Source organism: Dendropsophus ebraccatus, chromosome 7, assembly GCF_027789765.1.
Source record: "Dendropsophus ebraccatus isolate aDenEbr1 chromosome 7, aDenEbr1.pat, whole genome shotgun sequence".
Classification (NCBI taxonomy): Eukaryota; Metazoa; Chordata; class Amphibia; order Anura; family Hylidae; genus Dendropsophus; species Dendropsophus ebraccatus.
Genome location: NC_091460.1, coordinates 31,338,662 through 31,362,707, shown reverse-complemented (window position 1 = coordinate 31,362,707; position 24,046 = coordinate 31,338,662). Strand labels below are relative to the sequence as shown.

The following is a 24,046-nucleotide window of genomic DNA, read 5'->3' as shown; positions in this document are numbered from 1 at the left end:
CCACCCTGTCCCTTTCTCCTCCCCCCACCCTGTCCCTTCCTCCTCCCCCCCACCCTGTCCCTTTCTCCTCCCCCCCACCCTGTCCCTTTCTCCTCCCCCCCACCCTGTCCCTTCCCCCTCCCCCCCACCCTGTCCCTTCCCCCTCCCCCCCCCACCCTGTCCATTTCTCCTCCTTCCCACCCTTTCCCTTCTTTTTCTCTTTACCCATTCCTTTCTTCCCCCCCCCCCCCCACCCTGTCCCTTCTTCCCCCCCCCCCATTAACTCCTCCCCCACCCTGTCCCTTCTCCCCCTCATTACTTCCTCTCTCTCCCCACCCTATCCTTTCCCCTCTCCATCCCTTCCTCTTACCCACATATCTTCTGCTCTCCCCCCTCCATTTGCTACCACTTTGTCCCTTCCACTCTCTGCCCCCTGGAATCTCCTGCTCTTTTCCACTCTCCTCCTCCACCCTATGTCTTCCTCTCTCACCCCGTTCACTCCCTCTGCAATCCAACCTGTTCTTTCTTCCTGCACACCACCTTCCTTATATTTTCTTCCTGGACACTACTGTAATGTGGATGTCCCCACAGTCACATTCCCTTCTCCGTAGGTCCCATTATAAGTGAGTATTCTTAGCAGTCTCCTCCTGAATGAGGGACCAGGGTTTCTGGAGGCTGCAGCCCTATACAACGTTATACCACCCAGTAGCTTTACAGAGAGCGGACGGTGAGGACAGGGAGCAGAAGGGCTCAAAGTGCAGTCTGTATAGGTTCTAATGCCCACTATACTATTCCAATGGCGTCCCCCTTGCAGAGCCGGCTGCCTCCTCGCTATGTCTCTGCCGCTACTTTTACATTTGCTGACTTCAGTCCAATCACTGCAAAAAACAGCTGAAAAAGAGAAATGTTCTCCCTTCTACCTTGTTCTCCATCTTCCTTTCTCTCATATTTGTCATTAAGGCCGAGGCGCTGGATTGTAGCCTGCACTCCCCTAACATTACAGCTCCGAGCCGCCTGATTGGCCGATAATCAAATACTGAATTCTGCCCCATCAACAAAAGCCGCTCCAGCAAAAACCACTTTCTGGCATCAAGCAATTTATTTACAATATATTCCACACCTCCTCATACCAGCGCCTTTCCAGATGACTCGCTCCGACAATTCGGGGTTATTTTTATTTGCTTTTTGACTAGTTTTTAGTTTCTTTTCTTTCTTCTGTTTTAAAGGGACACAAACCAAACTGTATGTGGTCATAAATTGGGGAATAAAAGTCCTAGGAGTCATTTATTTAATTCCCACTAAAGGGGCCAACACAGTTATGGGATCTACTGAACACCTGCAGGAGCCTACTGGGATTCTGCTTATGCTATTGTACAGTGCACCCAATTTAAAGGGGATAACCAGAGAATTATTTCTATCTATAATAGTGTTCAGGTTGGGATAAAATAAACAGCTGTACTTGCTTTTTACCAATCCCCCTCCCTCCACCGCTGCTGTTCCCCGCTACTTTCTTCTTGGCAAATCTTAAAGAGGGTACTCCGACGAAAATCTCTTTCTTTCAAATCAACTGTCTTCAGAAAGATATTTAGATTTGTAATTTACTTCTATTTAAAAATCTCTAGTCTTCCCATACTTATCAACTGCTGTATGTCCTGTACGAAATGTTGTTTTCATTCTGGCACAGTGCTCTCTGCTGCCACCTCTGCCCATGTCAGGAACTGTTCAGAGCAGCAGCAAATCCCCATAGAAAACATCTCCTGCTCTGGACAGTTCCTTACACGGACAGAGGTGGCAGCAGAGAGCACTGTGTCAGACTGGAAAGAATACACCACTTCCTGTAGGACATACAGCAGCTGATAAGTGCTGGAAAACTTGAGATTTTTAAACAGAAGTAAATTACATCTGTAGAACTTTCTGAAACTGGTTTCTTTAATGTGCATCACATTGTAATTGCTTTCCAGTTGTGGCTGAAATAGGGATAAAAAATATATTCTCAATTTTCTTTCCACCTAAGCACATTGTCTCTATAGAATCACAACAACAGGGTAGTCAGAGGGTCTTCAATGAATTCCAGCTATGTTTATTTACAAAATCCACATAAAACACATTTCGGCAGATGCAACCGCCTTTTTCAAATAGGAAGTTGAATCCACCGAAACTTTTGTAAATAAACAGCTAAAATACAATGGAGACCCTCTGACTACCCTGTGGTCATGTCTCCTGTTTCCCCATTTCGTTGCAATATCTGAGCACTTTGCTATCTTTTGTAGTCCTGTAGTTAATGAACAAAGGGTAGACTGCCTCCCAACTTGTGGAATACAGAACCCTCAGTCTCTTGATGAATGGGAAATCGTTTTCAATAACTTGGCCATTCATCCAGTAGTTATGTCTCCTGTATTCTCCATGCATATGAACAATGGGCATAGCCGATGCAGCCATGTGGTTTTGGCGGCAGCGGCTTATTCCTCCCCGATCAACAGGGTCAAGTGCTGAAAATTTATTACGTACAACTCTTTTCTCTACCAATATCATCTGTTTTTGGAGACTCTGGAGACCCCCATACACTATATTGGCGGCTGATGTTAGTATAAAGTGTGTAGGGTCCTTTAGTCTGTGGCTGGGAGGAAGCTTGCTCCTACAGAAACATCCTACGCTTATTTACAGAAGCTCCAAACACCTCAACAGTTCCCTAACTACACACAGGGGGCACAAGGGTGTGAAACCTCCCTGCTTAATAGTTTCCTAACTAGACAAGGAGGGCACAAAGATGTGAAGCCACCTTTGCTTAATAGTTTCCTAACTAGACAAGGAGGGCACAAAGATGTGAAGCAACCGTTGCTTATTAATTCCCCAACTAGACAAGGAGGGCACAAAGATGTGAAGCCACCTTTGCTTAGTAGTTTCCTAACTAGACAAGGAGGGCACAGAGATGTGAAGCCACCTTTGCTTAGTAGTTCCCTAACTAGATAAGGAGGGCACAAAGATGTGAAGCCACCTTTGCTTATTAATTCCCCAACTAGACAAGGAGGGCACCAAGATGTGAAGCCACCTTTGCTTAGTAGTTCCCTAACTAGACAAGGAGGGCACCAAGATGTGAAGCCACCTTTGCTTAGTAGTTCCCTAACTAGACAAGGAGGGCACCAAGATGTGAAGCCACCTTTGCTTATTAATTCCCCAACTAGACAAGGAGGGCACAAAGATGTGAAGCCACCTTTTGCTTTTTAATTCCCTAACTAGACAAGGAGATGACGGGGCTCTGTATTTTAGACCATTAGTTTCAAGATTTTTTCAGATGATCTAAATGTTTTCTCCAAAGCCCCCGCCCCCCGACACCAACCCCTTGTTCGTATTTAGGTTTAATGCCCCTTTAATAGGTGAACATTGACAAATAGCTGAACATCTGTGGCTTGAGTGTGGAGAGAGGCTGGCCGCAACCTGTAAATCTATACGATGGAAAGATTGAGTGCCCCATAAAGTGATCATGGTAACAAAGCCCCTGCCGCCGCGTTGTTAAAACCGAAGACATATTAGCCCGATGCCATGCGCTGTTATTGAAAATAAAATGGGCACAAAAGAAATCCGACAATCCCGGCTCCTTTTTACGCTTCCGCTAGGTCATAAAACACTAATTTGCATGACGCTGGATGTTAATTCATTAATAGAATTACGCCGGTGTAATAGAGGACATAAATACTGCAACGTTGATTTATCCGCCTGACATTTGCTTTTCCATTAAGCCTTTACATCTTATAATGGCGCCTGTTGGTTTCTGCCCACACAACCAGGTTGCAATTTATTCCCTATTAATTGCTGCAGGACGGGGGCTCGGAGAAGACAATGCCGCAGCTTCCACCCAATGGAAGAGGCAACAGTTTGTTAGTGGCAGTGATTATGGGGCTGAGCGTGATGAATGGGATTCTTACTACTAATGTGTCTGCAGCCATGACATGTCCACAGGGGGGCATCTGTGTTACATTACGCCCTATGGACACCAGAGCAATTGTGCTATCAGATTCCATCTGTGGAGGCAAAACCTATGACACATGAGACATTGTTACAATTGCATCCACTACAGCTGAATACTGTGAGCTCCAGACTAAGCATAGTAATCCAAAGCATGTCCACAATGCCGCCCATGCCACTCCTTCAATGTATAGGGTGGAATCAAAATCCTCATTTACCACTTGTGTATGAAGCCCCTATTACATAGGGCGACGGCAAGAGCGCTGTCAGCACTTGCTTGCTCCTCGCTCACTGACGGCACTATTACACACGTTGGCAGTGAGCGGGTGAGTACGGGGGGGCGTTGGGGAGCTGCAAGGGGGCTGCCCGGATGTTCGCTAGATTGTCCGGGCAGCCCATAGCAGATAGCTGCGCTCTGCTGCCACCATTCCTATTCCAAGGAGCGACGGCAGCAAATCGTTGCTATATTAGTCGGTTGTCTTTCAACATGTTGAAAGGTAAACGACTGCAACGATCAGCCGACATCATTCATGTTGGCTGATCGTTGTCTCCCATTATACAAGACTATTATCGGGAAAATACGGCCGATAATCATTTTGTCTAATAGGGCCTTTAGGCTGCTGAAGTGTAGAGGATTTGCTGCAGAAATTTTTTGGAAAACCCACATGACAAAACTTGACTAAATCATGAAGATTGTTTGCAGAATTCCCCTGTGATCTACCACTACTACGACTACGATCCTGGGTGGTTTCTCTACATCCAACCTCCACCAATAGAAACATACAAGATTGTCGGCAGAAAAAGACCACTGGGTCCATCTAGTCTGCCCTTTTAGTATTTTCTTTCTTATTATCTTAGGATAGATATATGTATATACCAGGCAGGTTTACATTCTGTTATTGTAGATTTACCAACCGCATCTGCTGGAAGTTTGTTCCAGGTATCTACTACTCTTTCAGTAAAATAATATTGTATTGGGAACTGCAGAGCTGCTCAAGCCCTGGTCCTAGCACAGTCATATATTGCTGATACTGAGCCTCTCTTTATGCTTATTTAATGCTTGTTAGCATTAGAACATACATTATTTATGCTTCTGCTCCAGGGTGCCACAACTTCAGCACTACTGACACAGACAGCTTCCCTTAGTGTAATGGCTATTCTATTGGTAACATGTATTATGTAATTATTAGGGGAGGCTGCAGCACTAGTGACACAGACAGCTCCCCCAGTATGATGTTCATTCTAATGGTAACATGTATTATATAGACGTCGGGGGAGAGGACGGCAGTAGTGATACAGACAGCTCCCCAGTGTAATGTTCATTCTAATGGTAACATATTTTATAGACAACGGGAGACGACAGCACTAGTGACACAGACAGCTCCCCTAATTGTAATGTCTATTCTAATGGTAACATGTATGATATAGACATCAGTGGAGGCTCAGTATCTGCATTTAGCAGTGCTAGTGATAAATTACTGGGCCAGGGCCAGGGCTTCAGCAGCCCTGTCAGTTCCTGACACTAATGAGTCCTAGTTACTTGCTGTACTTCACTAACACTATACTTCATAACAGTATATTTTTGGCTGTATTGTCTCACAGGTGATCAGTCATTGTCACCCGGGGGATGAGTTGTAAAAACTCACAATTACCTGACTGCTGACTGTTTCTAACTTTTTTTTCTCTTTACTTCTCTTCAGACTGTTCCGAAGCCAATTGCCTTGGAGCCATGTTGTGGTAACAAAGCAGCAGTCCTCTCTATATTTGTGCGGCTTCCACGCGGTTTAGGGGGCATTCCACCCCCAGGACAATCTGGTAAGTCAGCAGTTTGTGAGGATAGCTGGTAACTTGAAGCTTTTTCCTTTCAGTGGAGTGAATATAGTTACCAGATTCCAGTACACTGCATAGGCAGGATGTGCTGGGAGATTTCTGCTCTGAAATTTGCTAAATTGTTGATGCAGCTTTAGGCTGGGTTCACACTACGTATGTTTGAGGCTGTATAGCAACCAAAACCAGGAGTGGATTGAAAACACAGAAAGGCTCTGTTCACATAATGTTGTAATTGAGTGGATGGCCGTCATTTAATGCCAAATATTTGCTGTTATTTTAAAACAACGGCTGTTATATTGAAATAATGGCCGTTATTTACTGTTATATGGCGGCCATCCACTCAATTTCAACATTGTGTGAACAGGGCCTTTCTGTGTTTTCAATCCACTCCTGGTTTTGGTTGCTATGAGGATCTGACTTGAGGACCAAATACAGCCTCAAATATACGTAGTGTGAACATAGCCCTAGAGTGTAGTGCAGGCTGTGAATTAGTAGTACTCAATACTACTTGCTTTAAGGCTGTATCTCACATGTTACCTGTATCTTCCCTCCACTATAGGCCTAGCCGTGGCCAGCGCTTTGGTGGATATCTCACAACAAATGCCATTAGCGTACAAAGAGAAATCGGGAGCAGCGCGAAGCCGTAAGCACCAGCCGCCCGCACAGCCTGGTACCTGTATTTGACGTTGGACACTTGCACACTTTAGGAGATCTGAACACTGATGATGCTGGAGGAATGGCAGTTTTACCATGGAGAGACTCGGCAGGGGCGTCACCGATTCCCACGGGATCTCCCAACCTCGTCCCACATCTGCATGGTTCTGTTCACTTTTCCCGGAGGATTTCCTTCTACTGACATTCATGATGATGATGATGATTATTATTATTAATTTTATTTTTTTTTTATATTTCATCACGAGGACTGGAAGATAAAACAGAATGAATCTTAAGTTATTTTCACTACAATGAGACTTGATGAAGACCACGCTCAGGGTCCAGGTCCGTCATTTCCATAACCTTCTCCATGTTTTTGTTTTTGTTTGTTTTTTTTTCCCTTCCCCGTACCAATTCTTGAGAAAGCGGTTTATGATTCCCAGCAACTTTTTAAGAGACATTCCCATAAAAAGCGGCAGGAGCAACTCCGAGCAAAAGTATTGATGAAGTGTTTATGTGGATGATGGACGCTGGTGTGACTGGTGTACCCATGGGCAGTCTACGGGCACCGACCAATGCCAATGTCTTGGTACCAGCAGAACATGAGGCCAGTCTGACCATATAGGCTTATAGATATTCTTCGGAGGCACTGAGCGATTTTTTTTGGATGGGCATGGCTGATTTATGTATACATTGCCTAATTTAATAAGACATTTTTACGTGCTGGATTAGAAGCTACATGGGAATACTTGAGGATCCATATAGGGGGATGTTTTTGAACCCTTCAGAGTCTGTACTTGTATCGACGTGCAGGTTAACCATGACGGACTTATAAGCACACGTTCTTCCTGCAAACACTACTGGGGATAAGGGAAAGAAATCCTACGCGTTTTGGCTTCCCCAGTTCACGGTTGGAACTTATTCATGAGTTTGTGATGGAGGTGGAGCTAGTATTCACAGAGAATATTGTAGAGGTAAAGTTGCACCTTCATTTCACATGTACGCAGCCTTCCAATAACAGACTTGCTACCAAAAGCAATAGCTCCCCCCCATGAGGATATATGTATATCTGTATAGATGAAAAAAAGAAAAAGGAAAAAAAAAAAAAAAAAGGGTGTTCATGACAAGGTGCTAACTTCAATGACACTTTGCTTTCCCTCAAATATATTTATTTTTGTGCTCGTTGGATTCGGTAAAGCCGCTCCCACCCCCTGTCTGATTTTTTTTTTCAGGGGGATGGGTTGGGGTAGGGACAGTGTTCTGACGCATTTTAAGAAAAATTTAACTTTTAGGCTGTCAAAGAAAAAGGCTTCTAAATAACATGTCCAAGTCCTTTTAAAAAAAATGTCACGGTTGTATCGCACGTAGTCATTAAAATTAATTATTTTGTATATGTTTTATTGTCTTCGAGAAAAAAAAAAACTACATACAAGATGGAAAGTGTTGATGTGAGTCTTTGGGAAAATGTTTTATTACGGGTGGTTTGGTTGTGGGTGGTGGGGAGGGCGACTTCATTATTATACTGCAATCATAGGAAATGGGATGCAGCTGTGTGGCGCCATTTTTGATGTTTGAGAAGCTGAGATATGAGTAGCTGTTTGATGTGGAAGAAACACGAGTGATGGCAAAGGTGGGTCGTACGCTTTCAAATATATGATATGAAGCAAAGTGCATAGGTCTAGGCCATGACCATAAGATTCAGTGTAGTAGCCAGCAGTCACTTGTTATTTGCACTAAGAAGGCATATAAAAGAGTGTTGAGAGGAGTTGCCAAACTCTTCGTATTCGGCAACGTTCTTGGAACCCAAATGATCGGCGTTTGACTCCTGGCATCTGGAGATGCCTTGAGTGAATTGCCGAACGTTCAGGGTTCAGAAGATTGTTGCTGAACCCGAACAGGTTGGCAACTCCGTTCAACACTAATATAGAACCTCTACAAGTGACTTGTTTTCGCTCAACGCAACCCGGAATATGTCACTAGTTGATATTGGAGAAGTTCCTCCAGATGCCAGGAGTCAAATGCTGAAAATCCGGTTTTAGAGGATGTTGCCGAACCCGATCAGTTTGGAAACTTTCCACAAATACATAAAACTTTAACTAGCGACGTATTTCGGCTCATTGCAACCTGAAACGCCTTACTAGTTGACAGCATGTGTGCTTTCTTAGTGAAAATAATCCTGCATCGCAAGTGACTGCCGGTCCTACTTAACCACAACGCGTTAGATATGTCTACAGACCCTGATGATTTTGGCATGTGTATGTGTAGACAGCAGGTGTCGGGGTGCGAAGGGTTAGGCATGTTGTTTTGTATTCTCAGAGAGAGAACCTTCCACCAGAGGTGTCTGACAGCGGCTTTCTCCTCCTATGTCTATTAAGAACACTTGCCATGCATGCACAGTTGAGCTGAACGTACTGAAAGTAGATCATAACATCATATCTCGGCTTTCTTCGAGTGCAACCAAGAGATATCGGTGACATCTGCAATCAAAAGCGAAGCCGGCAGTAAGGGTCAATGATATCTGAAGCTTTTTAGGAATTCCCAGGTACAGTGATATCCTCTATCGGTAACCTGCTGCCACTGTAAAAGTTGAAAACTAGGTCACTAGCTTTATCCAACCACCATGTGGCCGAGCAGAGATGACTGAAGTCTCGGGGGTTCTCTGTATCTGATAATGTGGATGCGCTTGGTGTTATACACTTCTCCTTGGGGGAGGAGGAGAGGGGGGGGGGGAGACCAGGCCTTGGACCGTCTCTTTGGCAGCGGTAGGTAAGGCTAGTGTTTTTCTATGTGAAGAGAAGTTTTTGTTGCATATAGAAGTAATCTCTGTTTTCTTGGAATTTGTTTAAAACTCTCAGAAAACCTACAGTGTCGCATTCTGATTTATCTATGTGACTTGAAGTGCTTAAAGGATTAGTTTTAAAGGATTTGGAAAACATGGCTGCCTTCTTCTAGAGACATTTTCCATCTCCTTCAGTCTTAAAAAGTCACTAAACCTAAAATAATACAAGTAAACAGGAGATAAATCTATAGGTATAACCTGAGCCATGTTTTTTTCCGGCTTATAAGCTACAAGTCAGAGACCACTGTGTAGCGGACGATGCCTGAAGCCGCTCCTGTAGAGCGCCACATCATGAGTCACCTGGTAACCTGCGCCTCCCGTCTGATGCTGCGTCTCCCGCTGCATGGAATGACGCCTTCATCAGGATTGTGCATTTATACTGTTTTCTACTCCAAGGATTCAGCATACTTCTTAAAGGGAAATCGTCACCTTTTCTTTGTGAATCAAAACTATCTACTAAATGAGTGAACAACCCATTTAATATACATATATAAACAAGTTAGATACAATTTTTTTTTCTTTGCAATCAACTGGTGCCAGAAAGTGCCAGAGATTTGTAATTTACTTCTACTAAAAAAAATCTTAGGTCCTGTACTTATCAGCTGCTGTATGTCCTATGGTGTATGCTTTACTGTCTGGAGAGCAGAAGAGGTTTGTTATAGGGATTTGCCGCTGCTCTGGACGGTTCCTGACATGGCCAGAGGTGGCAGCAGAGAGCACTGTGTCAGTCTGGAAAGAAGACAACACTTTCTGCAGGACATACAGCAGCTAAGTACTGGAAGACTTGAGATTTTTTTAATAGAAGGAAATTACAAATCTCTGGCACTTTCTGGCACCGGTTGATTTAAAAGGAAAACATTTTGGTGAATAACCCCTTTATTTGATTACTTTTCCATAACCATGCCATCTAAATTGACCAGCTTTACAGCACTCACTTGTTTGTATGTCTATGACATGTCTGATTGTTGTGGGCGTGCACTGTAACCCATGCTAAGGTCAGTTGTCCTTATAGTGGAATCCTGGATCCTGGGTTATTTGCCTCCAGCTTTAGTTATAAATCTATCTATGATCGTATTAAGGTAGTGATGGGGAACCATCGGCCATCCAGCTGTTGCAAAACTGCAACTCCCATCATGCATGGACAGCCAAAGCTTTAGCTTTGGTTGTCCAGGCATGATGGAAATTGTAGTTTTGCAACAGCTGGATGGCCGATGGTTCCCCATCTCTGTATTAAGGTGATTACACTCTTAGCCAAGTTTCAATACTAGGCACAACCCATAGACTTTTTATGGTGCAGTTTTTTGGAAGGAAGCAGCCATGTTTTTCTAACCCTAGAAACAGGAGATTTGTCAAACATGGTGTAAAGTGAAACTGGCTCAGTTGCCCCTAGCAACCAATCAGATTCCACTTTTCATTTCCCAAAGAGTCTGTGAGGAATGAGAGGTGGAATCTGATTGGTTGCTAGGTGCAACTGAGCCAGTTTCACTTTACACCATGTTTGATAAATCTCCCCTACAATTTCTTTGCTCACAATGGGGATGCTATATATTCTTATGGGCGGTCATCCCCTCTATAGTATAATAGAGGTATAATGTCCGCTCACATTCCTCCACAGCCGATAACTTCTAACGTTTTTTCTTTGTCCCCTTCATGGCTTCTAATTCTGTAAATACCTTTGTGTGTAGTGAACCTCACGTCCTGCGAGTGAAGGCAGCGAGGCCGCATAGCCCGGAGGTTTGAGCCGCCACGTTCCCCCCGCTGTGACTTCTCACACGGGGAGTTTTGAAGTGTAAATGGGAAGGTTTTAGCATTTCCCTTGTACTGGAGTCAGCGCCTTTTGTCTATTTTCTTTCTTCCTGTCCTAGCTGTCAATTATGTCTCTTCCAAAACGGATTAAGGAAAGAGCTGAGCCTTCAAGATGTGCTACTTGTTTTATATCTCTAAAGAATGTGACAGTGAATGCTGGGATTTGTAGTTCCTGAATGATTCTGTTATTAATGTTGGTGCTGCAGTAACCATAACGGTGTTAATGGGAATCGGTCAGCACATCTGCATGCTGTGAGCTGCCGGCAGTAAAAGGTCTCATACCCTTTGTGAAGCGGATGGCTGCCTCATACATTGTGAAATCAAGCCGAGCTGGAAGACCCGCAACAACTGATCGTTGTCTTCTTTACACGGAGCGATAATCTGCCGAATCTGCCTGATTTGGCAGATTATTACTGCATGTAATAAGGCCCAGGGGCGTAGCTAGGATTCATGGGGCCCCAAAGCAAAAAAACTGTATGGGCCCCAGGAATCTGGTGCTGTTGGTGGTGTGCCATCCCTAAACCCCATACTCACTTCTCACTTGGCCTTGCGTTCCATTGCTCTGACAGGTCCCCGGCACACGAGTGCCAGAAAGGCAAAGAGAATGCAGGAATGCTGCACCGGCCAGGTCAGTTTGAGGTTTAGGGATGGCACACCACCAACTGCACCCCAACCCATTACCCCCCATTCCCGCCAGACAGCTGGGGGGGGGCTGCGGTGATCAGGGAAGGAGTTGTCACCTGCTGGGGCATTGGTGCTACTGCAATCAGGAGGGAGTCTGAGAGTGGCGTATAGCCCAGGCCCCGCAGCAGCTGCGTGGTCTGCTATCATGGTAGCTACGCCACTGATAGGGCCCTTACTCTTTCCAGTGCTGGGTTGATGGCCTCCTCTTGTGTTTGCCCCAAGCCCAGTCCATCAGGCAATAGGGACGTGCATTCGTCTTATCCATCTGATCCACCGTCTGATCACTGTGGGGAGAGCTCATGCCAATTGGCAGATTTTCCCACCATTAGAAGTTACATATGATTTTCTGGACCCCAGTCCTTAAAGGGAATCTGTCACTAGGTTTATGGTACTTTAAACGAGGGCAGCATAAACTATTGAGAGAAATGCTAAACAAATCGGTGTATTACTCACATCATTCTGTTCAGCTGTTCTCCTAATACACAGGAGAATAGGATTTATACCACACCCCTCCCCCCACCCTCCAGCTGCTGATTGACAGTTGACTGACTATACACAGCATGGATAGATAACTGCCAATCAGCAGTTTTCTGCTTCTCATGAATATCCAGGACTACTGAGCTCACGCACATAATGGAGGGGACTACTTATTGTCCATGTTATTCAGGAGGAGATCTCCTGGAACAATGTAAGTGATACATCATTCTGTTCAGCTTCTCTTTCATGAGACAACAGCTAGCCCAGTTCATCTCCATTGATATGCTCTAGATTTAGTATAAAATGGCTTCCCGCTCTTATTGTGCTGAGCTATTCTGACGTTCTTTGCCCTGAATTCCAGCCACGTCTTCTATGGAAGAGTAATCTGTAAATGTCTTATTTGCTTTGGATGCGTCTGCTCCTACGCTCCCACCGCCAATGAACTTCTATAAAGTTTTCTTCCAGTGAGTGTTTTGCTTGCCCCTCCGCCCCCCCCCCATCCCCACCGGACCGCCGCTAATCAGAGCTCCACGTCTGAGAAGTCTTCCGAATGCCAGGGACTTTTCTATTTAATTCCTCGGCCTCCTTTCCCCGAGAGCCGTTTTATATGTCAAGATTTGCACATGATTTATGATTTGCCATTTGCTTTTATAAACCGTCGTATGATTAAAACCAAGCGGACGAAACTTGTTTGTCACATTGTAGCTTTTACCCGATGCGTCTTCACGTCCCTTTGTATCATCGCCCTGACAGCCACCAATCTCCCGCCATGATATTATGACACCGGAGCCTTCGCAGGTCACTAAATCAGAATTCTCTTCCGCGTTACTGAACTTAATGTCTGTGTTGCCGAAGAATGAAGATCAGCTACTTGCTGACCTCCTGCTCTTCTTTTGTCTTTTCAGGCTTAAAACCAATAGGCGCGGGCGCTGCGCTCGGCGGTGTGTAATTAGGATGCCTCAAATATCATTCCATAACTTAGAAAAGTATTAACCACCTCGGCCAGCCAAGGAGCTTGGATTTTATCCAGGCAAAGTCAACACAATAATGTCAGGAAAAAGTTTGGTTTTTCACAACTCTTGCTTGACCTTGGTGTAGACAAATGATGGCCTTTCGCAGCATAAGGCCACGTCGTCTTTTTAGGTAAAAGGGGTGGGGAACCTCTGGCCCGCAGGCCGTGTCCGGCCCCTGAGACCTCCAGATGCGGCTCTCCTGTGATGTGCGCCGCTCTGGTGGGGAAGGAGCTGGCATACATAGCATCCTCCTGTGTCTGTGACAGCAGCAGCGCACATCTTCTGTCTCCTGCGGGCCGCACGCAATGACGTCATTTTATCGCGCATAGCCTGCAGGAGAAGACGGACACAGACTAGGAGAGAGAGGAGGACCTGGGCAGCGTGGGAGCGGAGGAAAGGTGAGTGGGATGTTTTTTGTTTTTTTTTTCATTTGGGACAGACACTGGGGGCTAAGTACGCTACCAGGGCCATGACGGGGGGGGGGGGGGGGGGGGGGGGGGAATAACTATGACTAGCAGAGACTTCACTGGGGGTCAACTATGACTAGCAGGGGCATCACTGGGGGTTAACTATGACTACCAGGGGCATCACTGGGGGTTAACTATGACTACCAGGGGCATCATTGGGGGTTAACTATGACTACCAGGGGCATCACTGGGGGTTAACTATGACTACCAGGGGCATCACTGGGGGTTAACTATGACTACAGGAGCATCACTGGGGGGGGGGGGGTTAACTATGACTACCAGGGGCATCACTGGGGGGGGGAGGGGGGTTTAACTATGACTACCAGGGGCATCACTGGGGGTTAACTATGACTACAGGGGCATCACTGGGGGGGGTTAACTATGACTACCAGGGGCATCATTGGGGGCTAACTATGACTGCCAGAGGCATCACTGGGGGTTTAAAGGGGAACTCCGGGTAGAGGTAAAAAAATTAAACTTCTGCAGAAGCATATAACAATACTTACCGATCTATCCCAGTTTTGAAACTACCAAAAATCCATTTTTTTTTTATTTTTTTTTTGGGGGGGGGGGTTTGTTCTGTTTTGTGTTTCTGTACTTCCTGGTTGAGCAGTTGTACACAGTACTACAGGTTCCAGAATATAATGCTTTCCCTCAGCTGTTCCATCACAGCCCCCCACCCTGTCTATTCCCCGCCCAAAGCTGTTGCAGAACATCTAGGCTGTGTTCACACATTGCAGTTTCATTGTGTTACTGAATTATTTGCAGTACTTTATCATGTCATTGTGTCCCCCCCCCCCCCGCACAGCACACTGTATTCTCCACCTGTAATGCTGATATTGGAATAAAGCAAAGAACTTTTTAAATATTTTTTTCCCCTTTCCACGCACATATTATGATCGAGCATCTTTTATCTTTGAAGTTGATTCCCACAATAGGGACTTTATCCGATATGATATTACATGGGATATACTGTTTATGCCTTGTTTTTTGTGCAGGTGGGATTGGCAGTGCCAGCTCTTATCCTCTCTGCTGTTTAGCATTATCTATTTGTGTAACTGCATCATTTTTGTGCAGATGCTGCAGTACTGCAATGACACTCCAACATGTGTGAACACAGCCCTAATTTCTCTGTAGACTTTTGCACAATCAGCGAAAGTTGAAACACCTGCTGAGACTAGCAGACACACACAATGTGAGACAGAGGCATGGAAGATTTGTCTCCTAAGGTGGGAGAGCAGGAGACAATGTGGATTGACACAGGGGCCATTTTTTCACTTCCTGGATTTCTATCATTAATACAATGTATAGACACATCTATATAACTTTTAATGTACTTTTAATAGAAAATAGTTTTTCTTATCTGGAGTTCCCCTTTAACTAGACTACCAGGGACATCAAAAAAGGGTTAACTACAGCTACCAGGGGCATCACTGGGGGTTAACTCTGGCTACCGGGCATCACTAAGGATTCACATCGGGTACAAGGGGCACCACAGAGGGTTAACTACAAGGGCACTAGAGGAATAATACTTTGCCTTGCCCCGGGTCCTGTGCACCCACGCTACCCTGCTGCTGCCCACAGTATAACATTGAGGACAGCCCTCAGAGATTTTTTTTTTTTAATGCCCGAATGGCCCTCGACAGGGAAAAGGTCCCCCACCCCTGAGGCAAAATAACAGCCATTGTCTCTCCATGAAATTGGACTGACTGCAGCAGAGCGCCGCTATCTCCTATGGGCCATCTGGATGATCCCTCGCTGAAAAAAGGTCCCCTGCCCAGACAGACACTTTGCCGAATTATTTTTTTTATTTTACCTTTCTCAGTCATTTGATGGCTTGCGTTTTTTTTATTTTAGTTTCAATTAACTTTTATTTCCATTTTTTTTTTTTTTTTGAGGGAAATGGGGAAAAAATTGATTTTGTAATTTTCTTGTGTTTTAAATTTGCACCGTTTACCATATGATAAGACATAACATTAGAGCTTTATTACAATGATAACGTGTGTTTATTATTATTTTTTTTTATTATTTTCCACATATTTCTATATTGGCACAGTAAGAACACTTTGCAAATAAAAAAAAGAATTGTGTTGCCAATACCAAGACTTTCCAAGATCCATCTTTTTTTTTTTTTTTTTTTTTAATTCACCATGTTGGATAAATAAGGAAATGATTATATTATTTGGGTCCTTATGGGGCTGTTATACCCAAGTTTGTGTTGTTTTTTTTTAAGGGGGGGAGGGGGATTCGTAACTACTTTTTGTTTATTTTTTGCTGGACCCACCAGTGACTGAGAAGACTGTCTGTCTATCTATCTATCTATCTATGGAAATTGTAGGGCTGGAGGGCCACAGCAGTGGCGTAGCTACCATAGAGGCAGGGTAGGCAGTTGCTATGGGGCCCATGCAGGAGGGGGGCCCAGGGGAGAAGGTAAGGGGTGTGTCCTTCTGCTTAACCCCTTATGTACTGCAGTGTGTAAGTGACCCAATGTTTACTTACATGCTGCAACACAAAAAAGGGTTAACAAGCAGAAGACAGAGATCTCTGCTTCACTGCATTGATAACCCCTTGACCTCTGTTTGGCTGCAGCAATCAAGTAGGAAAGGAAAATGTGCAGAGGCCAGGGGTTATCAGTGTACCAGCATATATATTTGCGCAGTGCTTTAGGGGAGGGGGCCCCGTGAATCCTAGCTACGCCCCTGGGCCACAGGTTTGACCCCTATGCTGTACATAAATCTTGCAGGGCAAGGAGGGGACTTATACCTGCTGCAGCTCAGCCAAGCCCCTTTGACTTGGAAGCTTGGAAGGAAAACATGATTTTATAACTCCCCTGTCAATTCTTCTGAGCGGAGAGAGGAGGCGCACAAGCCTCCCATAGACTATATGACACAGAGTCTGGCAGGATTCCGCCAGTTTTACTCCGTGTGAACTGGCCCTAAGAGATGTCTCGACTTGATCAAGAAAGAATTGTTAACCTTTGAAATGCGTTAACTGTATGATAAATTATATTCTACTCCACCCTCAATGCGATTACCAGTAAGAAGATGCCAGCAGGTGTGAGCACTATACATGCACCACCATCTCCCTTCTTATCCAGATTCTCATTGTGGCGGATTCACCGCAGCCTTTTCATACTCAGACCTAATGATAATATCATGAAATCTCTTCTCTTCTCTTTATAGATCTTCTGTAATGTTCAAATGAGATTTATTGTTAATTACCGAGCAGAGAAATAATGAAAGGAGAACAAATGGCGGCAGATGAAAGCTGTGATCTGATAAGAGATCGGGCTTTTATTTACTGCGCCGGGTGATGCGCGGCGGCTCCTTTGTCGGATACCAACCTAATATTTCATGTTTTATTTTTAGTAAATTTGCATGATTTGTTTGTGATGAATTCATTAATTTGCATTATATTCTATTTTGTTTGGCTTTGGCTCTGCAGAATGGAGCTGGCTCTAGTGCTGACTCGTCAGATGTATTTCGGAGCTGCTGGTACATTAGCGGAAAGATTTACACATTTGGGAAACACGCTTTTGAGCTTGAAGTGGCATCGTGATTGGACAATTGGCAATTATTCAGTATCTGGGATTTGCCGGCGGTTATTCTGCACAACATCCGTCCGAGCCATAGATTTTCAAGAAGAACAAAATTGTTTAATCCTCACAGTATTTGATGCCTATTAAAGGGGCAGGACCTTCACTTCTGCTTCGTATGGCTTATCCTTGCTTCGTCTTCATTGTGCACTGAACAGTGAAGAAGATTTCTGCTGCTGCCAGCTACCTCCCAGCCAAAGACAAGTTAGCTTATTGTGTAAGAGAAAATTACAACATTTTGTTCCATCTCTCCCCCTAGCCCTTATATTCTCTCTTTTAAGTGGGTTTCACGTTGGCCAATGAACTGTATCAATATGACTGTGATTGACACTTGAGAAAGCCAGTCCCCCTGTAACACCAACTTATTTATGGAATTAAATGTAAAGCATCTACTATTTCCATTCTTCATTCAAAAATGTGAAACAATACATATTTATTTTTCAGCTAATTTGCACTTAGCCCTACACATGTTTGGCCACTTTTGAACTGCCATACAGAAACAGGGACACCTGACAAAGATAGGAGTCCCTGCTCTTTTATATATTCATGGTTTGCTTCACTGCTTACTAAACATTTACTGGCATGTGCACAGAACGTATAGAACCACCACTTACCTGATAGCTGGGCCAGGTGCCGCATGTTATATAATGCATGCCTCACTAAGTATAGGAGCAGGCACTCCTATCTTTGTCAGGTGTCCCTGTTTCTGTATGGCAGCTCAAATTTTAGATTTTTCGGTTGTATAATTGAAAAGAAAGGGGGTATCCAGGCTTAGAAATACACAACCGCTTTCTTCCAGAATAGTATATGTCCTGTCCTCAGTTTGGGTGTGGGTTTTTCAGTTAAGTTTCAATGAAGTTAATTAAGCTGAATTGTAATACTACATGCAACCTAACAGTAGGGGTGGTGCTATGTTTTTTTTCCTAATCCTGGATAATTCTTTTATGTGCAAATAAGTTGAAGTGTTCCTCCCATAGAAATCGTTCGGGACTTTTATCGAAAGCCTGTGTGGAAAGGTCATGTGACCTACATCTTTCACAGGATACAACATTTTCCACCAACCATTGTGTGCAGTGGTTGGTGGAATACTTTGTAGCATGTATAAGAAGTGGGTCACATGACCTTCCAACACAGGCTTCTGATCGTAGTCTCTAGCCATTTCTAGTTCATATCTATCAGCAGGCTATATGGATCTAACCTGCTCATAGCCCCCTATAGCATCCGGGACGCTGAGGAGGAAGGTATGTATTTTACCTTCCTCCTCTGCGCCAGTCCTGTGCTGTTAGTCCGCATAATCTTTGGTTGGGAGCACTGTGCCGCCCCCACAGCTTCATCTGCCCCACCCGCTCCATTGATTATCATTAGAAGGCATGGGCCGGATGACGCTGTGGGGACGAGGTAGTGCTCCTAACAGTGCTAGCGGCCAAAGATTATGCCGACTAACAGCACAGGTACGGCGCCCAGGAGGAAGCTAAGAGACGTACCTTCCTCCTCAGCGTCCCAGGTGCTGATTAGTTCCTCTTTATGCAGTATAAAGATATACTGTACATGAACTGCCATACAGAATTTAACAAACAGGAAAAACTGCTGCCACACTACAACTTATATTCTAAAGCTGGAAGTAGCACAGGTACCAGGACACTGCAGTAACATCATCATCAAGCCCAATGATTAATTGCTGCAGCTCAATGGATGGATGGCAGAGAATAGTAAACAAAGACCAGCAGGAACCGTCACTGAAGCGGCAAGGGATTAAACAAGTGAGAATCATTGGAGGTTTTTTTATTTTTTTATGACATTTACTGCAGGTGGTTGGATTTGTAAAATCCTGGGAGAACCCGCTCAGAATTCATTGCCACGAATAAACTTAAGATGCAGACTTAATGAGTGTTTACTTAGCTTCACTTAGCTCCTTTCTCACCAGGCTGAGGAGAGAGTGACAGGAAATGAGAAGTGTGGCTTTTACACAAGCAGCATGACATGTTCCCGAGTTCCCAGACAAGATAAATGTACAGCGAGATGTGAATTCTGAGCAAAAACCAAAACAGGAGGTGACCTCTGCTGCAGAGCCCAGGGCTGCTATCATTTACAGGCCACCAGAAAGCAATGAGAGGCTTTCTTCAGAGAAATAAGTGTCGCTTTCCTGCCTTCAAATGTTTCATTTACTGTGACAGAAAATTGTAATTTAAGGTTGTGTGTCCGGCTGGAGAGAATTAAAAACACGGGCCGGGAATGATAGCTGCTGTGTCCTCCATAGCAAATGGAACGAGATAAGTTCTACTTATAGCCCAAGAACGAAAATCTGTCAAGAGTTCTCTCCGTAGAAAAATATCGGTTTGTTCCTAACATTGGAGCTTTATCTCCTGACCCAGGTGCCGGCTCTGATCACAATTCTCTTATTACCTCCTTTTATTCTATCTGAAATACAATGTCTCCTCTACAGGCCTCTATACACGTTCCAGAAAAGTCCACAGGATCAGCTGATTTCAATGGAACTAGCCCGATATCAGAAGTGTACGGAGGTCAAAACCCCAAAAAATTATATTGGAGAAAGAAGGATCGGGCATGCTCAACTTCAACTCCCGTTGCTTTTGTTCTCCCTAGAGATAAGCCGTCGCCGGAGCAGTCTTGTTGCGATTTACTACGATTGTGCATGTACCCGTCCTACCAGATCTTTTCCCACACAACTATATTTATCCGCTCTATAACTTTATGCCTGGAGTTCAGAGCGCATGGTCAATATGACAGGTTCCCTTTAAAAAACTAAAAGTATGTGTTATGTATACAGATAGCTCCAAGAGTCCTCCAACGCCTCCTCCCCTGTCTTGCTATTTTTTTTTTTTTTTACCATTTGCTCCATTTAAAGAGAAACTTTATCACTTTTAATGCTGCCTGAACCAGCGGTCATTGGGGCGCTCCCTATACTCCTTCTCCCTGCCACATCAGCCTTGATTGATAGATCTCTCCCTACACCCAAACTGGCAGATATCTATAAGGGGGGGGGGGGGGGGGGGGGGGATTAAGCCGCTGGCATCCTCTCCGGTTTTGTGGTTATTCAGGTCCCTTTTCCATCCATCCTTCGACTACCCTTCCATTGTCATGTTCCTTCCATTGGCAATTCTCGGTCCAAGAGGTGGGATCATTTATCAGATATTTATGACATATCCTGTGCCATAGTAGGTTAGAAAGGACGGCACTGCGGGGGCCTGTGGTGCTCACGGTGGAGATGTCCAAGAACATGTAGAGCTGGTGAAGGCCATGCTTGGCCGAAACAAAATCTTACTGTAACCTGGTGCATCCTGCTCTGCAATGAATGAGCAAAATTAATTTGTGAGTGGCGGGTGTTCTTTACACTCAACAACGGACCTTGTTGTAAAATAACGGCAATTTTTTCCCCATTAAATGGCGGCTATCCGCTAAATTTCAGCAATGTATGAACATAGCCTTTCTGTGTTTTCATTTCACTCCTGGTTTTGGTTGCAAAATACGGAGCAAAAATACTGTGTGGGAACATAGCCTCAAGCTGGATTGGACTTGCTAACTATTTACATTACTCCCTTCTGATCTGGGATCTGTATCGAGATAAATACTACATATGATGTTTGCAGCATGGTCTATGAGACACCATAATCAGTCCTCTATGGGAAAACCTTGTATCCGGTATGGCACCCCACCTGCAACATGGTGGTTACACTTCTATAGTGTAAAGCATATGTGCATGATTCCCAATGGGAAGGCGCTGACCCCTGTATGTTCTGGTGCACAGGACATCTGAAGAGAGACACTGGTTATTACAAAGACAAACTCCTAGAGAGACTAGACAGATACGGTTACATAGAAGAGCAGATGTAGGGTTCCTTGCCTCGGTGTATACTTTAGGAAGTGACTGTAGTGGAGCGTGTCGCTGCTGCTTCCTTCCTTCTTTCCTTGCAGGAATCCCTCCGGGAAGGTTTCTCTCTGAAGCGGATATGTTCTGCTCTCACTGATATATTGTACCTTAAGTTACAAGCACAGAACACAAAGTAACGACTGATAGAACGAAGAAGAAAGTCCCTGTGTAGCATCTGTCTTCCTCTTCTCCAACCGTGCTTCACAAACACTACAATTCCAGATGTGCACAGTTTATCTAAGCTCAGCAAATGCTCCCGTCTGGCTTCAAGAGCATCATTTCTACGTCTCTCAGGAAACCAAATTTCCCTTTCATCCCATTTCAATTGGATCAGACATCTGCTTTTATTTCAAGATCCCTCAGAGGTCCAGGTGGATGCTTCCCCCACTCTCCTCTCTCTCTGGCTCAGTCTAGGATATACGGAGATCTCACACAGCGATGGTACTGGAATATCAACTCCATGTGTGGTCATTCATGAGAGGAGGTCAACGAGGGAACATAGCTGGTTATACCGGACCCAAAAAGACCAATAGGTCATATATGATGATGACAATGAGCTACCCCCAACAGTTTGTTACTTGAGATTTTCTTTCATCTTGGAGATACCTGGGGTCATGGTCTTGATGGCATGCCAAAGTTGGTGGAACATCTTCCTCTTTATGGCTCGCCTAAGAGGTTTCCATAAATCTATGTTAGCTTTCAGTGAACCTTAGGTCGGCCTTAGAGATGATGGACCAGTGCGGTCACACAGGACACAAGACTAGTCACTTGGAACTGGGAATGTGCTCTCTGGATTCTACATTTTGTTGGGCCCTATCTACGGTCAACACATTGACAGTTTGGAAACGAGGCTCGATAGTTACAATCGTAAATATACATTAAGAATTAAAGGTGAAGATTTAATGGAGCACACACACACACACACCACACACTGATTCCTTGAAAGAATGGTCATAAACAACAGTGATGGATTACACCACGCGATTATTGGCTGCGTTTGGCCAATTACTGGTCCTTCCGGACAATTATCGCTTAGTGTAATAGGTCATGTTAAGAGGCAACAACCAGTCGACATACAATGTCGACCTATTGTTGTCTTTCAACATGTTGAATCATGACTGTCAGGACAACAATCGTTTGTTGCCAGTCTCTCTCTTGCAGTAGGACCACCGCTCTCTTCAATGGACCAACCGGACAATCTTAGAATCATTTGGGCAGTCCCTCCTGCAGCTCTCCGAGGCCCCCTGCTGTCTGTGCGTGTAATAGCACAGGCAGCGAGCAGAGAATGAGGCATAAAGAGGACTGTGCAGCTGTAACTGTATGGCCACACAGCTCTCTATGATCATTGAGATAAATGCAGGGAGGGGAAAGAGAGGACTGTGCAGCTGTAACTGTATGACCACACAGCTCTCTATGATCATTGAGATAAATGCAGGGAGGGGAAAGAGAGGACTGTGCAGCTGTAACTGTATGGCCACACAGCTCTCTATGATCATTGAGATAAATGCAGGGAGGGGATAGAGGACTGTGCAGCTGTAACTGTATGGCCACACAGCTCTCTATGATCATTAAGATAAATGCAGGGACGGGAAAGAGAGGACTGTGCAGCTGTAACTGTATGACCACAAAGCTCTCTATGATCATTGAGATAAATGCAGGGAGGGAAAAGAGAGGACTGTGCAGCTGTAACTGTATGACCACACAGCTCTCTATGATCATTGAGATAAATGCATAAACAACAAAGAGAAAGAGAGGACGGTGCAGCTGTAACTGTATGACCACACAGCTCTCTATGATCATTGAGATAAATGCAGGGAGGGGATAGAGAGGACTGTGCAGCTGTAACTGTATGGTTACAAATATCTGTATATGATCATAGAGCAATTGGGGTGGGGGGAGTCAGGGTAGAGAGGATCAGTATCACAGTGACTATAGCTTGGGGTCTTCCATTACTTACAATCACACACAAAATGTCTCTCCTGAGTTCTTGAAAATGAAAAAAGAAAGAAAAGAATTGAAACAAAGTATATTAGAGATTTACAGACCTGCACAATGACTAATCTCCATTTATAATGGACTCTCCTAAAGGTATTGAGGTAAGTTTCTGAAACCCTGAATACGAGTAATCGCCAGTAATTTACAGGGTGAATTCTATTCTCAGTTGCTGAATTATATTATCACAGCGGCCAAATGTTACAGCGCAGTGAATTGGATCTTAATAAAAATCCTGTTCACACATTGTGCACCCCCTGCTGCCCTACCTCAGTCCCCCCCTTGCATCCATTCATCTCCAATACCTCCTCCTCCTGCAGGGGGCAGCAGCTCTACAGGAGGCGATGTCGGCCCTATTATCACTGCTACCATTTATAATAGGCTTCATGTTTCCCTCTATGCTGTCATAAATAATGCACTCTCCTCTGCCTCAAGATGTTTTCCTCTCAGATTTTCATTACAACAATAAAAATGGAAACAATTGAGACAAAAAAAAAAAAAGTATAGTAATTAAATGTGATGACTCCATTCACAAGAAGGGCCCAGAATGCTCAGAGACAGAGTGTAATTCATAAAGAAAATGGTGCTGCTTCTTTCTGCCACCAGGTAGAAGCTTTTTCTATATAAATTCTCAATAATAGACCCATTTAGCTGTAAAATGTCACATCAATTGCAGAATAACCAGTAGATCCCTCAAGTGAATGTATAACAGCGCCCCATGTGGCCTGGTGGTGGTATTACATGTCATTGTTTGAAAATAATGTAAATGTATAAAAGCACAGCATGTGGCCAGGTGGTGGTATTACATGTCATTCTTTCAAATTACGTAATATAATTTAAAGTGTCACTGTCGTGAAT

The 24,046-nt window shown here is 44.4% G+C and overlaps 1 protein-coding gene across 1 annotated transcript in view; it reads left to right on the top strand.

Moving 5' to 3' along the window:
- Positions 1-7,819, top strand: part of ATRN (attractin) — a 112,763-nt gene extending 104,944 nt beyond the window's left edge. Inside the window, exons 28-29 of the mRNA XM_069977220.1 lie at positions 5,643-5,757; positions 6,332-7,819. Coding sequence (XP_069833321.1) covers positions 5,643-5,757; positions 6,332-6,456 — 240 coding nt within the window. The 3' untranslated portion in view covers positions 6,457-7,819. The remainder of the gene's footprint in view (positions 1-5,642; positions 5,758-6,331) is intronic.
- The last annotated feature ends 16,227 nt before the right edge of the window (positions 7,820-24,046 follow it).